The following is a 14,106-nucleotide window of genomic DNA, read 5'->3' on the forward strand; positions in this document are numbered from 1 at the left end:
ACTAGCAGGGAAATCTCTGTCTGTGACTTCGAAATGTGTGACATACATAGGTGAAACCCTTAGATGATCTACTAACAGAAATAAAATGCTTGAAAGACGGCAGTATTTACTTGGCAATACATTCTGTACAGAATATGAATACTGGTATATAAACAAGTTGTCAGTTACCTATAAACAAACTGCATGTTTATGTAAATAGCACAACTGCTGTCTTGAGGATTATGTACAAAAATGTGTAATTAGTACAACTACAAATCAATAAAAGTACCACAACGATAATTTAAAAACTATTTATTGAATGTGACAGCAATAAAGTTGAGAGTTTACATTATCATTGTCCAGGTGTTTCACTGAGATACACTCTAGCTGCAGTTTCACAACACTATTTTTTATTTTGTTTTAGATACGAATATCATGAGAAAAGACGTGAACAAATGATTCCTTATACACTATACCTGCATCACAACATAGTTTAAATGCTGACTGTAACACTCGAAAAGGAATAACTCAATTCATATATGATTGGTATCAGTTGATTGCGCCGTATCTCCTTCTCCAAAGCCTTTGCGAAGTATGGAACGAGTTCTGAGTCATCAAGTCATGTACTGGGAGTCATCTTAGTGTCTTAGTTTGAATAGCATCCAAAAACTACCGTTATGACAAAGTCCATTATTTGTTTTCAAAACTGTTCCACTTTACCCTTTTTGCATCCGAACCATAAAGTTTCCTATACTCAAGTCAATAACTGGACGTACAATAGCGATTATCGCTTTTTTCTATGTGAACAGGGACGATGTCGGTGTGGAGGCATCTCTTGGTGCTCTGAATTACCAGTTGAACAATACTGTGAGATCTCCTTCGTTCTGCTGAAAGTGATGTACGTGTTAGGATCTCTGTCGAATGCCAAGCCACGCACCACCCTTTATAGAGAGCGACACACTATTGCCTGGATCGAGTTTTAACGGAATTAGTGTCTTGGAAACAACTTCTATATTAAACTGGGACATGAGGTACAGCAGCAAAGTTTTTGCCTCCATGGTAGCGAATCTCTGGGCTGCAACAAGGAAACATTAACAACGTTATTCTCATATCACATACAATGAGAGCAATATGATGGTAAATTTGTTCATACACCATAGATTTATGGTCTGTGAATTTCTTGCATTTTGAGCTGCTAACGGTGAGAAACTACAATTTTTGTCGGTGTGAAGTTGAAGTATTTGTAAACATGAGTCACAAGAGAAAGCATAGGACTAGCCACTTTACGCTGAGCAGGGCTCAATGTAAAGTGGCTAGTCCTATCCTGTCTGTTGTGACTTATGTTTACAACACAGTTTAACTTCACACCTACAAAGATCCATGCTGAAGCGAGTCTGAAACATTGGTACATAAATAAACCAGTACATGAAGCACGAATGATGACCAGAAATACACAAAACAGGAAAATAGGTTTTGTTAGTGTATAACATTTTACGATACAGACTCAAATTTTCTCTGAATCTAATTACTGTTTTTTAGAAAAAGATGAGTAAATTTACTTTTGCGGCTACACCAGCGTCAGTCCTTGGGTGAAGTGCACGTTTAGTCGTTCAGACAGCTAAATGTATTTACGTTGCATTTTTTTTACCAACAGTTCAAAAACAGCCATGCATCAAATAAGATTGGCGGTGGCGTAACATTTATGGTGTACAAAAGGTCATAATCAACTTTTTCTAGGAATAACAGCAAACAAACGTATCACCTTACGTACTCAAAGTAGGTACAATACAGAGTGGAGTAGTTGCGAATTAACGCGGCGCACAAGTGTGTTACAGGACGGATTTGAACTTCACTGATAAAGCTTCAGAAGTAGTTTAGAGCTGTTTTGCGAAGTAGAACCGTAACACTTCAAAAAATGGTTCAAATGGCTCTGAGCACTATGGGACTTAACAGCTGTGGTCATCAGTCCCCTAGAACTTAGAACTACTTAAACCTAACTAACCTAAGGACATCACACACATCCATGCCCGAGGCAGGATTCGAACCTGCGACCGTAGCAGTCACACGGTTCCGGACTGCGCGCCTAGAACCGCGAGACCACCGCGGCCGGCGTAACACTTTACTTAGTAATTATTTCTTCTTACTGATCTGAATTTGGCCAACTCTGGGCCATGTAAAGCAATATTTATAATTCAAATTGCTTTGAGCACTATGGGACTCAACTTCGGAGGTCATCAGTCCCCTAGAACTTAGAACTACTTAAACCTAACTAACCTAAGGACATCACACACATCCATGCCCGAGGCTGGATTCGAACCTACGAGCGTAGCGTTCTCGCGGTTCCAGACTGTAGCGCCTAGAACCATACGGCCACTCCGGCCGGCAAGATTTATGATTTAGTCTTTCGGTTGCTATTTATTTTCCTTTTTTCAAGTTTTTTTCATTATTTCGCTGTCATGGCTGATTATTTGCATTTTTTTCTTCTTATTCTTTAAAATCCTGACTGTTTTTCATTATGCTCTTAATATTTCTCTGTTTTGAAACTCTTAACCCCGTAGAGACATTTCTTCTAACTTTGGTCTTTTGACGGTTATTGACCCACATTTTTTTTCTTTTTGTTACTGAAATAATTGTTTGCTTAATCAGTGTTATTCCGTTCCTTTTACGTAGACGAATACGTGGGGAACTGCTTACTCTCCAACAAGATCGGCGGTGGTGGCTACTTTACTACCCCTATCTGTACTTCATAGACATCAACATCCTCTCTGATAATGAGTATAGTCTCCTCGGCCTTTACATAACGCATCTACAGTGACCTCTATACCACCTGAACGTTGAACTTCCGCTGTCTGATCGTGCCAGCCATAGATGATTATGTTTCGTTTCTTGCCGAACTACAACATGGATGCTAGGAAATGTCACTAGAACACGAAAAGGAAATACTTTAAGATTCCGCTCTCATATCAACCTGTTATATCACAAATTGACATAAAGTTCAAAACAAGAAATCGGTCTGCAATTCTTTGTCACGCACAGGCCGACCGATATTTCTTGCCAAACTGCAACATGGCGGACGATGCAAAGCACATGAATTTGCATACTCGCTGCAGTTCTGTACTCAGAGACCAGACTTCTACATCCAGGTTGTATAGAGATCTCTGTATTCGACCAATAGAATAGAAATATCTCTGGAGTGAGCATTCAGATGCGCAGAATTGATTTTCTATTATCAACATACTTTGCCACCATTGTCACGGGACGACGTAGATTTGTACGTAATGTGTCCTATAAATTTCGAATAGCGTCATATCACTCGTACCGTTAGTACAAACAGATTAACTTCGTAGGTGCCATGGACTTGGTATAGGCGATTTGTAGACACCATAGCAATATAAATTTGATGCCTGGAATAAGCTGGACTCGTAGTTTTGACCAGCAAAATGAACGGGAATCACGTCACGGTATCGTCACATCAGTTCGCTTAGCCCAGTACCGAAAGACGTAAATATATTTATGAGCCAACATCTGTGATACAAAATGTCAAAGGAATTGAGGAACTAACAACGTCAAAGGTTATTAATGGCCTAAACAAAATTCATAACGTATGTTCTTGACAAGTTTTGTTCGGTAATGTGCTGAAAAGTGAAACATCATTTAAAAACACCGACATTTAATTGCTAGAGGAAATATACACATACAAACACGTCAAGCAATAGCTATAAACGAAGAAATGGAGCCTGTTTACCTCATCCGTTATGTTTTTTTCTAACGTAGCTAATAACGTCATGAACAACTACGTTTTCTCCTTCATTAGAGTTGACGTTTTCACTTAACATGTTAGGTAGTGGAAATTGCTTCGTTAACTTATGTTCTTATTTACATGCATGTCAGCTCTGTTCTGTTATTGTAAAAACTGAATAATTTTTCGCTTTGAGATATCTGACATCGCTGGTGTAAGAACACTCAATATAAAAAGTATCCAAGTCGTCACGGAACATTTGCAACTTTCCACGAATGCAGAACAATAAGAAAATAAATATTACTATATTACGACACAAAAACACAGCAGCGAAAATAGGTTAACTTACGATGTTAGCAGGCGAGGACACCGTCAAAACTTTCTTCGCGAAAACTTTGTGCCGTGATGTAACGGTCCGTTGACGAGCAGTGTGAATGCCTCTATTTGAAATGCATTGTGGAATGTTTACACGTGACGAGACGTGACGCCCATTGAGAAATGGCCTTAAGAAAATAGCGTCGTCCCGAGAGATCACGTGACACTTAATGCTGACAAGATGCTCTGAACGCAATGCTCGAGATATTTCTACTCAACGATTCGACCGACCTTTACATACACAACGCTCCTGCAGCACGAATTACGACAGTCGTTTTCCTTCGATGACGCAGGAGGAAATCACGGAAAACTTGAGTTCTCATTTGAACTTGACACGACACAAAAACCGAGGGAATTTCATCAATGATATTGCACTACTCGCTTGCAAAATCTCTGTAGTGTCTCCTCATACTTTTTGTTTTCCATCGTGTGTTTAACGTGTCTTTAATGTAGTGATGCTGATCCTGCTTTTCTTTAAGAACTGACATAATTCAAAATAAAAAATAAAGTACAGCTTACCTATACAAACACGAGGTCCTGACCCGAATGGAGAGTATGTGAACGGTACGATGAGCTGCTTGTTCTCCGGAGTGAAGCGCTCAGGCCTGAAGCAGTCAGGGTCTGCGAAGTATTTGGGATCGTTGTGGATTCCGTGAACGGGCACCCAGATCCCGTCTCCAGGTCGCAGTTCGACGCTCGGGCACGAATCCGTGGCTGGTAGGCGGTACGTGCGGACGCATTCTCGGTCCAAGAAAGGCGCAGGAGGGTACATGCGCAGAGTTTCTGCAATGTTCATTAAGAAAACCATTGGATATTGCAGCTGTTCCACAACAGTTCTTTTCATTAATGTGAAGCAACGATCCCACAGGATTTACACATAGTAAGTAATAGTATACTAACAATCAGATCAGTTTGTAATTCGTTGTGTTTTCCCTGTGTTGTATTTGACTTTACAAGTGTGCAGTGAAGTTACAGTGTCTTTCTGCCGTTTATATTTTATTTCTTGGAAACTGCATAATCTACGTACTGTATAACCCGTTGCAGCAGTGGATCGTAACATTCTATAAAGTTGGTAAGGCTCTTGTTTTCCAAATACATCATTTTGTCACGAAGAATATTGTTTGACAGATATCCGAGAAGTGTTTAGAAAGACAAAGAGAAGCAGTACCACGTAGGGCTAAAAAGATGTAGAGACCGTCCACTACGTCAGCCATACCAAAATAAAACAACAACGCAACAAAACATCATGTGACATTCCGGTGACGGATTACACTGCAATCATCATATGGCACGCGAGATATCATCTGATTACGAACATGACGTACGTCGCCGAGAAAGTGAGCCTACAAGAGACTATCACCCGTTACACACCGAGGAATGGTTCAAATGGCTCTGAGCACTATGGGACTTAACATCTGAGGTCATCAGTCCCCTAGAACTTAGAACTTCTTAAACCTAACTAACCTAAGGACATCACACATATCCATGCCCGAGGCAGGATCCGAACCTGCGACCGTAGCGGTCGCGCGTTTTCTGACTGAAGCACCTAGAACCGGTCGGCCACGTCGGCCGGCTACCGAGGAATCATTTGAACAAGTTCCTGATGTTACTTGATCGTTGCTAGGAGTAATTCTTGCTCTAGGATCTCGAACAATCGAATTTTGTAACAGTGTGACTCGGGCCACCACAGATCCACTTGACGTTTCGCATCAGGAATTAAGAAGTCAGAGTTCTTCACATTTAAGCGGCCGTGACTAGAAATACGTGTCGTTTAGCCAGATTCCTTCTTTTCACTCGGCAACGAACCAAATGTCATACTTCACGAATTATCTTCTCTGTTATACTTTGTGTTCTGTGATTGTAACTGGTTTAGATGTTGCTTTGCTACAGTGAGGTGGCAAAGCTCATGCGATATGTCGTAAAATCGTGTCGGAGCTCCTTCTGCGCGGCGTATGGTGGTTCAAAAAATGGTTCAAATGGCTCTGAGCACTATGGGACTCAACTGCTGAGGTCATTAGTCCCCTAGAACTTAGAACTAGTTAAACCTAACTAACCTAAGGACATCACAAATATCCATGCCCGAGGCAGGATTCGAACCTGCGACCGTAGCGGTCTTGCGGTTCCAGACTGCAGCGCCTTTAACCGCACGGCCACTTCGGCCGGCGGCGTATGGTGGTACAGCGTGCAATGTGTGGTTTTCATGAGCAATAAAAATGGAGGAAATGATGTTTATGTTGATGTCTCTTCCAATTTTCTGTACAGTTTCCGGAACTCTCGGAACCGAGGTGATGCAAAACTATTTTTGATGTTTGCATTTACCTAGAGAATGCTGCTGCTGATAGTCTGTTCTCTGACATTGCTGCTGTGTGATCAAACCAGGTCAACCTTCGCTCCTTTAGCACTTCTACGATATTACGGTGCTTGTTCAACTACCGCAGTTGTTCTTTCTATCTTATTCTCCGTCCCATGTTATTTTCGTCGAATACAAGCTGATTTTTTAAAAATGTTTTCGTTTTGGATATTAATAGTTTTTGTTCATCTCAGTTTCATTTTCTTCTTCTCTCAGTTTACAAGACGGGGCCTGTAGGAGTTTTTTAAATATTTTTTTGTCTGACGTCAGTTGTGATCAGTAGCCTCATAATTTCTCATGTAGCCTGGGGTAGCATCTTGCATGAAATGGGAATATGGCGACTTAGATACGAGTCAGAAGCAGTTCCTTACTTTTATTCTTGAAACCTAGGGAATGTTCGCCGGCTGCTTTTAAACCTAGCCGGTGGGTACGAATTTCAACTGCAGAGGTGTAACTTCGCGCCTACTTAAAAATCAATCAAGCAATCAAAATCAAGCCTTCGAGAAAATTCTGTAAGTTTTTTCTGTTAAGAAAGGACTTTATTACAGTTTCTGGCGTGCTCTTCCTGAAAACCCTGACTGGGCGAGCAACTGACGCTGTTGTGTGTTGGCCTCTAACCCCCCCCCCCCCCCCCCCCCCCCCACCACGCTCCCCTCCATAACATGTACAAGCAGAACGTCGCGTCAGGGAAGAAACGAACAAGAGATTCTGTGGTCACTCTTCTCAGAGTATCTGGAGAGTACGGACATTATGTTGTAGGGAGGAGACGTAACTTTGAGTCAGCTCTCAGTAAACCCTGTTGGTGTCAGCACCTTTAGCAATAGGTTGTGAATGACGATCGTTAATTTATATTTTGCCGTGTAAAATTTGCTTTCTCGTGTGAAACTTGGTACCATGTACTCAACATGATGTAGAGACTTGCACCCACTCATTTGGACGCCCCTACCGTCTCTGGTAGTCAATCTTGTAATTAGTTATCAGCTACTATTACTAGAGAGATTATACGCCCTCCACCTGTTTATCAATTTTATCGTCCGTATTCTACAAATCCTTCTAGAAACCGACGTGTCCGCCAGTCACAGTTTTCTCTTATTATCTTTCACTGTGCAACTAGGCCTTCATAACTGGTGCGTGAGTTGTAATCCACCCGTACGTACATCTTGATCCCACATAGCGAAGGAGGCTCCTTGCTGCTGATCGTCACCCAAATTGTCATTATCCTCTCACCACATGTGAAACCTCGTGACCTAGTCACCTACGTTTGGTGATAAGATTGCTGGTTATAACTACGAAGGGTTCCGCGGCCAGTGTTATAATGATTAAGATTCTTCTGGGTGTTGTACCGCTTCGTCGAATAAAATACTTTAATTACAAACTTAAAACCGATGTTTCGACTGCATTACAACGCCCTTCCTCAGGGCAAGACTGGCTTTTCTGGAGGAAAGGTGGTTCTGTTTATTGCAGGCGGTCGGTGTCAGTATGACTTATATTTGAAACTTTAATGGGTCGAGTGTATAATAGGCTAGTCATGACGGAAGGCGAAGCGTAGGAAAGAAGCTATTGATTGGCTAGCCTGCTTGTCAGTGGTTGACGACAGTCTGCAAATCAGTGCCTGGCTTCTGGCGAGCACGTTTTCTTCATAGTGCGCGCGTAAATGCCCTGACAGTTCCCCTGTAGCTGTTTGTGTAGGCTGTCCCGATGCATGACTTCAGATTTTTCTATTTGCATCCAGATATTCTGTCTTCTCTTCATTAAAACTTAGTATAGTTTTTTCAGCCATTTTTTATTCTTTTGATTAATTATGTTTTGGAACTACGTATTAATACTATAACATCTACATTGGCAAGTGTAATAATGCTTACATCCCGCAGTTGGGTCCATTAGGGTCACTTTCAGTAGATTATCCATCGATCTTCTGTAAGGCGAGGTTAATATAAGTGAAATGGCGATCCCTTGTCTCAGCCCAGTGTAGACTTTGAAGAGCCTCAATAAATCTGAAGAAGGGCATGATTCCAACAAGCCTTATTTAAATTACTGTATTTGCACTACTAGTTTCAGACACTTTTCGTTTTCAAATGCATCTACATGTGCAGATATGGTCTCATCGTTATCAGTTCGTCAAAAACTCGCGCGTCATGCAGATCTGTGCTCAGCACGGTCGTCATCGATCATCTTATCAAATCACATTATATGCACTTGTGTGATTTGTAGTAAAAATTACTAGAAGATGACCGTTGACGACCGTGCTGTGCACAGATATGCATGGTATGAGGTTTTGTTTAACGAACTGATAACGATGTGTCCATGTCTGTTACTGTAGATGCACCTGAAAATGGGACAGTGTCGGAAACTAGCAGTTAAAGTAATTCAAAACACAGTCGGAAAGAATCATGCAGTTTTTCATCATCATCATCGTCATTGCCGCCGTAGTCGTCATCAATATCTTCATCTTATACTGCTTCTTACTCGTCTTCCTCCTAAAGCCTATTTCCTTCACTACTCCAGAGTCTACCCGACCGGTTGTCGATCCATCTTTTCCTTGGACGTCCAGTATTTCCTTTACCTATTAGTGATTTATTTCTTATGGTTTTCACAATCTTCCGTTTATCCATGCCATCTGTTCGTTCCATTCATGATTTCTGTTATGTACCAACTCATTAAAGGAGCCCAATCTACGTTCTTTTCTAATTCTTTCTCTTCTCTCTCTGTTTCTCAGAGCCTTCCCTGTAATCCTTCGAAGAATGTTCATTTCTGTGGTTTCCAAAAGTCTTTGTTGATGTTTCAGGTCTTGTCTCAGCTGTGTATGCCATAACTGTCTCACTATTGTTTCATTTATTCCTGCCTTTACATCTTTCCATATATGCTTACCTTTCCAATTTATATATTTAAGAGCCGGCCGAGCGGTTCTAGGCGCTTCAGTCCGGGACCGCGCTGCTGCTACGGTCGCAGATTCGAATCCTGCCTCGAGCATGGTTTTGTGTGATGTCCTTAGTTTAGGTAGGTTTAAGTAGTTCTAAGTCTAGGGGACTGATAACCTCAGATGTTAAGTCCCCCAGTGCTTAGAGACATTTGAACCATTTTTATATATTTAAGCACTCTGACACTATTTTTGCTTTTGTTACTTGTTCTCTAACTTCCTTCACGACATTTCCACTGTCGCTGGACAGCCTCTTTCTTCCATTAGCCTATTGTGCCAGGCGGCAGCTTTGAAGGTCTGAGCTGACGAGAGAAAAAGAAGTACTCCCTCGGGCCCCGAAACCTAATGCCGTTGTGGTCGAGAACATAGGAACTGACCAAGAGAGTCCGGCAGGAAAGGCAACGGGAGGGGCTTGACGCCAGTAATTTCAAGTACCGTCGTCAAACTCAGCTCACGGACCTACGGTCGCTGACGCGTGTATTCCCGTAGTTCTTTTTCACATTTTTTTGATATTTTCAGTTTCTCCTACCGGTGTCTGTACATGACATAAAGTTTTCTCTCTACCAATTTCAACGAATCTGGTTAATTTTGAGGATATTTGAAATTTACAAATCGTGCTTAGACGTGTCTAACGGTGTATGCTATCACAGGCCTTTTGAAATATGGAAACATAGGAACATCTGCATTGTAACTTTTCTCCCCGTGAATAAATGATCCAGTGTGAATTTTTTTCTCCGGAAAACGTACTGTTAGTCATCAATTAGTTATTCAGTTAAGTGGAATAGCCTGTTTAACAACCAAATAAAAGATCTAAAGATCTAAAGATATCAGGAAACAAAAATAAGAAATAACGTTCAGAAACGACCGGCTGCAATTACTCGGCTTCGGTGTCATCCCGACTCACCGGAGAAGACCATGTCGAGGTACTGGCAGCCCATGACCTGCTCGTAGCTGGGCTGCCCCCCGCTCTTCTGCATCAGCTCGTCCACCTCCTGCTGCAGCCGCCTCTGGACGTCCTGGTGTGTGGCCAGCAGGTAGCTGCAGAACGTCAGTGCAGTGGACACGGTGTCGAAGCCGGCGAAGAAGAATATCATCGCCTGGGCCGCTATGTCCTCGTCCGTGAGATCTGCCGCAATGAGAGGAACACTGTGGGCCAAGTAAGGAAAAAATAATGCTGTAATAAAGATTCCGTTCTTTATTTACAGCTCTCTCTGGTAACCACATTGCAGAAATAATGAAAGTGAGGTCCCCTCTTATCGTAGAATGCCAATCTTTTTTTCATCTATACGTGTTTCGGGACTTACGGGACAAAAAACGATTCTTTATTTAAGTTTAAAAGAATAAAAATAAATTAGAAAAACAGAAGTTACGTCTTCGCGTTTGCTATTGTCGTCTTCTTATTCCGAGAAGATATTTTGTGTTGTTCAAACCATGTTCAAGTTTACTCGGGCCTCAGAAAGTCTTTTGTTTGTAATGGTGTTTTCGATTTAGTTAAACTGGTCTTTGCATGGTAAATAAGTTCATAAAAGTACTGAGTCCCACTTCTGTACAACAGCCAGTCCCAACTCTAATCCACGTCAATCCGACACTAAATCTTTTAAGATTCTATGGAAAGACCACATCACGACAAAAGACTGTCTCGTTTTAAATATTTGTGATGTGGACCCCCAGGCCGCAACCTAGAAAGCTGTGCATAAATTCGGCCCTGCAGTGTAGAACTGTACTGTGCAAACCAATGTGACGTGCACGGCAGAGGGCACGCCTCGTCGTATACGGCTAATCAGTGGAAACTCGCAGAAAGTTTTACCTGACCAGTGCTGTTCTTAACATAACGTTTCCTCCTGCCGGCTACTTACACCTGCGTTTCCCCTCGGCGGTGCCGTTCTTCTGCCCGTCCTCATGTGCCAACTCGCCACGGCGCGCCTGCATGAGCAGGTGGATCATGTCGTGGCGGATGATTCCTTGCTTCTCTCGAGTCTGAATTGTCTCTACCACCAAAGACTTGAAGAAACTCACCGCCTTCTGACTGAAGAAGGGAATACCCAGCATCTGAAGTTCATAAAGTAAATTAAATCATTCTTTTGCTACACTGTAACTAAAGTGCCTCTACATGCCTGCGTAGTTTACAAACGGTACATATTACGAACCTCCATCATCCTTGCAGATATAAAATAGCCGAAACTGACGAATGGGCTGATATTGGACAGATCTCGGCCCGTGGTGAAGAACTCGTTGTCAGGTTCGGACAATGAGTCCACTTTGACACCAAACGCTGTAGTCGCAATCACGTCGTTAGTGACACGCCTGAAGAAGTCCCTCAGCTCTAGTGCTAGGACCTTCTCCTTCTGGGAACAAACTGGACCAGAAAGAGTAATGATTACATAGAGACAATTCTTACGAGTTGAAATCATAAAAATTCTTGTCAATAGTAATAAAGAAACAAAAATAAAAAAAATCCAATCGCGAATGAATAATGTGTAAGTAGGCCGTTTAGGTTTCTATGTTGGTAACGCCATGTAGCGCTCTGTATGAAAATCACTGGCTGTGCTGTGTGCAGTCTGCGGCTGGTTGGCATTGTTGGAATGTTCGCCATTGTAGTGTTGGGCAGTTGGATGTTAACATCGCAGTTGGAGGTGAGCCGCCAGCAGTGGTGAATGTGGAGAGAGAGATGGCGGAATTTTGAGAGCGAATGATCTGGACGTGTGTCCATCAGAGACAGTAAATTTATAAGACTGGACGTCATGAACTGCTTTTGAACACTATTAAGGTAAATACATTGTTTGTTCTCTATCAAAATCTTTCATTTGCTAACTATGCCTATCAGTAGTTAGTGCCTTCAGTAGTTTGAATCTTTTATTTAGCTGGCAGTAGTGGCGCTAGCTGTATTGCAGTAGTACGAGTAACGAAGATTTTTGTGAGGTAAGTGATTTGTGAAAGGTATAGGTTAATGTTAGTCAGGGCCATTCTTTTGTAGAGATTATTGAAAGTCAGATCGCGTTTTGCTAAAAATATTGTGTGTCAGTTTAGTGTTGATCAGAATAGGTAAAGAGTGAAATGTCTGAGTATGCTCAGTTCTGCTCAGCTGTTTGAAAATCAAATAATGTAAGAGGTTTATCAGCACAGTACTTCACTAATTTTTCTAAGGGTATGTTTCATATGGCGACTTTACCAGGATACCTCACTGGAATCTTCTGATTTTTCTTGTAGTTTCTGTAATTAGTGTAGCTATTGTTTATTGCTAGCACATAATTATAGAGAGAAATTCCTTTGTAGTTGTAGGTTTTAGTTGTTGTACAGTAAAGCAGTTGTGGCATGCATGTACATTTGCACCAAGTATTTCGCAGCTGCGCTTGCAGTTAATGAGATATTATTTTCAATGCTATGTTAATGTGTTTTCTTATTTTGCTCTTCAAATTGTGCTTTTCTGTGTTATCATGTGAAATATTGTGACAATAATGGCGTGTGAAAAACGTAATACTAGGCTCCAAAGTAAACTGAGAAATGACAGTGAAGACGAAAGCAGTGTGTTAGCGCCACCATGTAATGAATCAACTAATGTTCAAAGTAGCAATTTGGTAATTGTGCATAGGGAAATGGAGCGGGCTGCAAATAATGGTGTAGACAGTGAAACAATTAGTGAACAGGGAAGCATTATCGATCGATCGGTCGGCAGCAGCTCGCCTCAGGAATCCGAAATGACAGGACACAATCTCGCAAATACTGTAGATTCAGGTTTTGGGTCCTCACCGTTTTCTCAAATAAGTCAAGACACATTTTCTGCTTGTCCAAATGTGAATGTTGTTGGTGCAAATTCACTGCCAAAAACATTGAGGAACATGTTTCATACACCAGTGCATTGTTATTATAATTAATACAACAAATGGGACAAAAGCTTCAAAAGTTAGACACAATGGAACAAAATCTTCGAAAGTTAGACACAATGGAACAAAATCTTCAAAAGTTAGACACAATGGAACAAAATCTTCAAAAGTTAGACACCACGCTTGAACAAACACGTGAAGATTTAACTACTGAGTTACATAACATCGAATCGAAATGTCAAAAAGTCTGTAATGACGTAAAAACACAAATTTGTGAGCATTTTCAACCTATTTTCTCGCGGCATGAAAATGCATTACAGAATCACGAAGCAGCCATAAAAGAACTGCTAACTATTATTCATGAAAATCATGAGGTTAAGCTACTTGCAAAAACTCAGGAAAACTTAAAGGACACAGTAGATACTCTGAAAATTGGTTTAGAAAGACACATGGAGGAAATTGGTTCATTATCAGAGGAAGTAGTCGAACTTTCAGATCAGCTAAATAATTTATCTACGAAGGTAGATGATAATCTGAATGACACAAGACCGGTAGTCTTTGATGACACAGAAGAGTACTAACAAATTAGGAAATTCAAACAAAATCAGAATCAAATTAATATGCAACACCAAAGAGAAATCTGGGAAGTAAAAGATCAGTTGGCACAGGCAATACAAGTATTACATATTTCAGAGGACACTCGCGATCCAATACGGGAAGAGGGGCATAGAAATACGGAACAGCCACAAAATAATAACACAGGGCACTTCGGAAATTATGAAAGAAATTGGTAAGGTACACCGAATTTTGAGATGGAACCGCCGAAACGACGCAACAATGACCGACATGCGACTCGCCGACATGATTTTAACTATAAGCTGTTTATTACTACACATAAATTCAAAACATTTAAGAATTCCGGCAA

The 14,106-nt window shown here is 41.3% G+C and overlaps 1 protein-coding gene across 1 annotated transcript in view; it reads right to left on the reverse strand.

Annotated features, from left to right (window-relative positions):
* Positions 1–275: 275 nt before the first annotated feature.
* The window catches only part of LOC124594879 (cytochrome P450 9e2-like), an 86,965-nt gene continuing 73,134 nt past the window's right edge, over positions 276–14,106 (reverse strand). The window contains exons 4-8 of the mRNA XM_047133351.1: positions 11,508–11,716; positions 11,217–11,409; positions 10,265–10,486; positions 4,613–4,876; positions 276–1,054 (exon numbers count right to left, since the gene is read on the reverse strand). Coding sequence (XP_046989307.1) covers positions 885–1,054; positions 4,613–4,876; positions 10,265–10,486; positions 11,217–11,409; positions 11,508–11,716 — 1,058 coding nt within the window. The 3' untranslated portion in view covers positions 276–884. The remainder of the gene's footprint in view (positions 1,055–4,612; positions 4,877–10,264; positions 10,487–11,216; positions 11,410–11,507; positions 11,717–14,106) is intronic.

The sequence above is a fragment of the Schistocerca americana genome, chromosome 2 (genome assembly GCF_021461395.2).
Source record: "Schistocerca americana isolate TAMUIC-IGC-003095 chromosome 2, iqSchAmer2.1, whole genome shotgun sequence".
In the NCBI taxonomy this organism is placed as follows: Eukaryota; Metazoa; Arthropoda; class Insecta; order Orthoptera; family Acrididae; genus Schistocerca; species Schistocerca americana.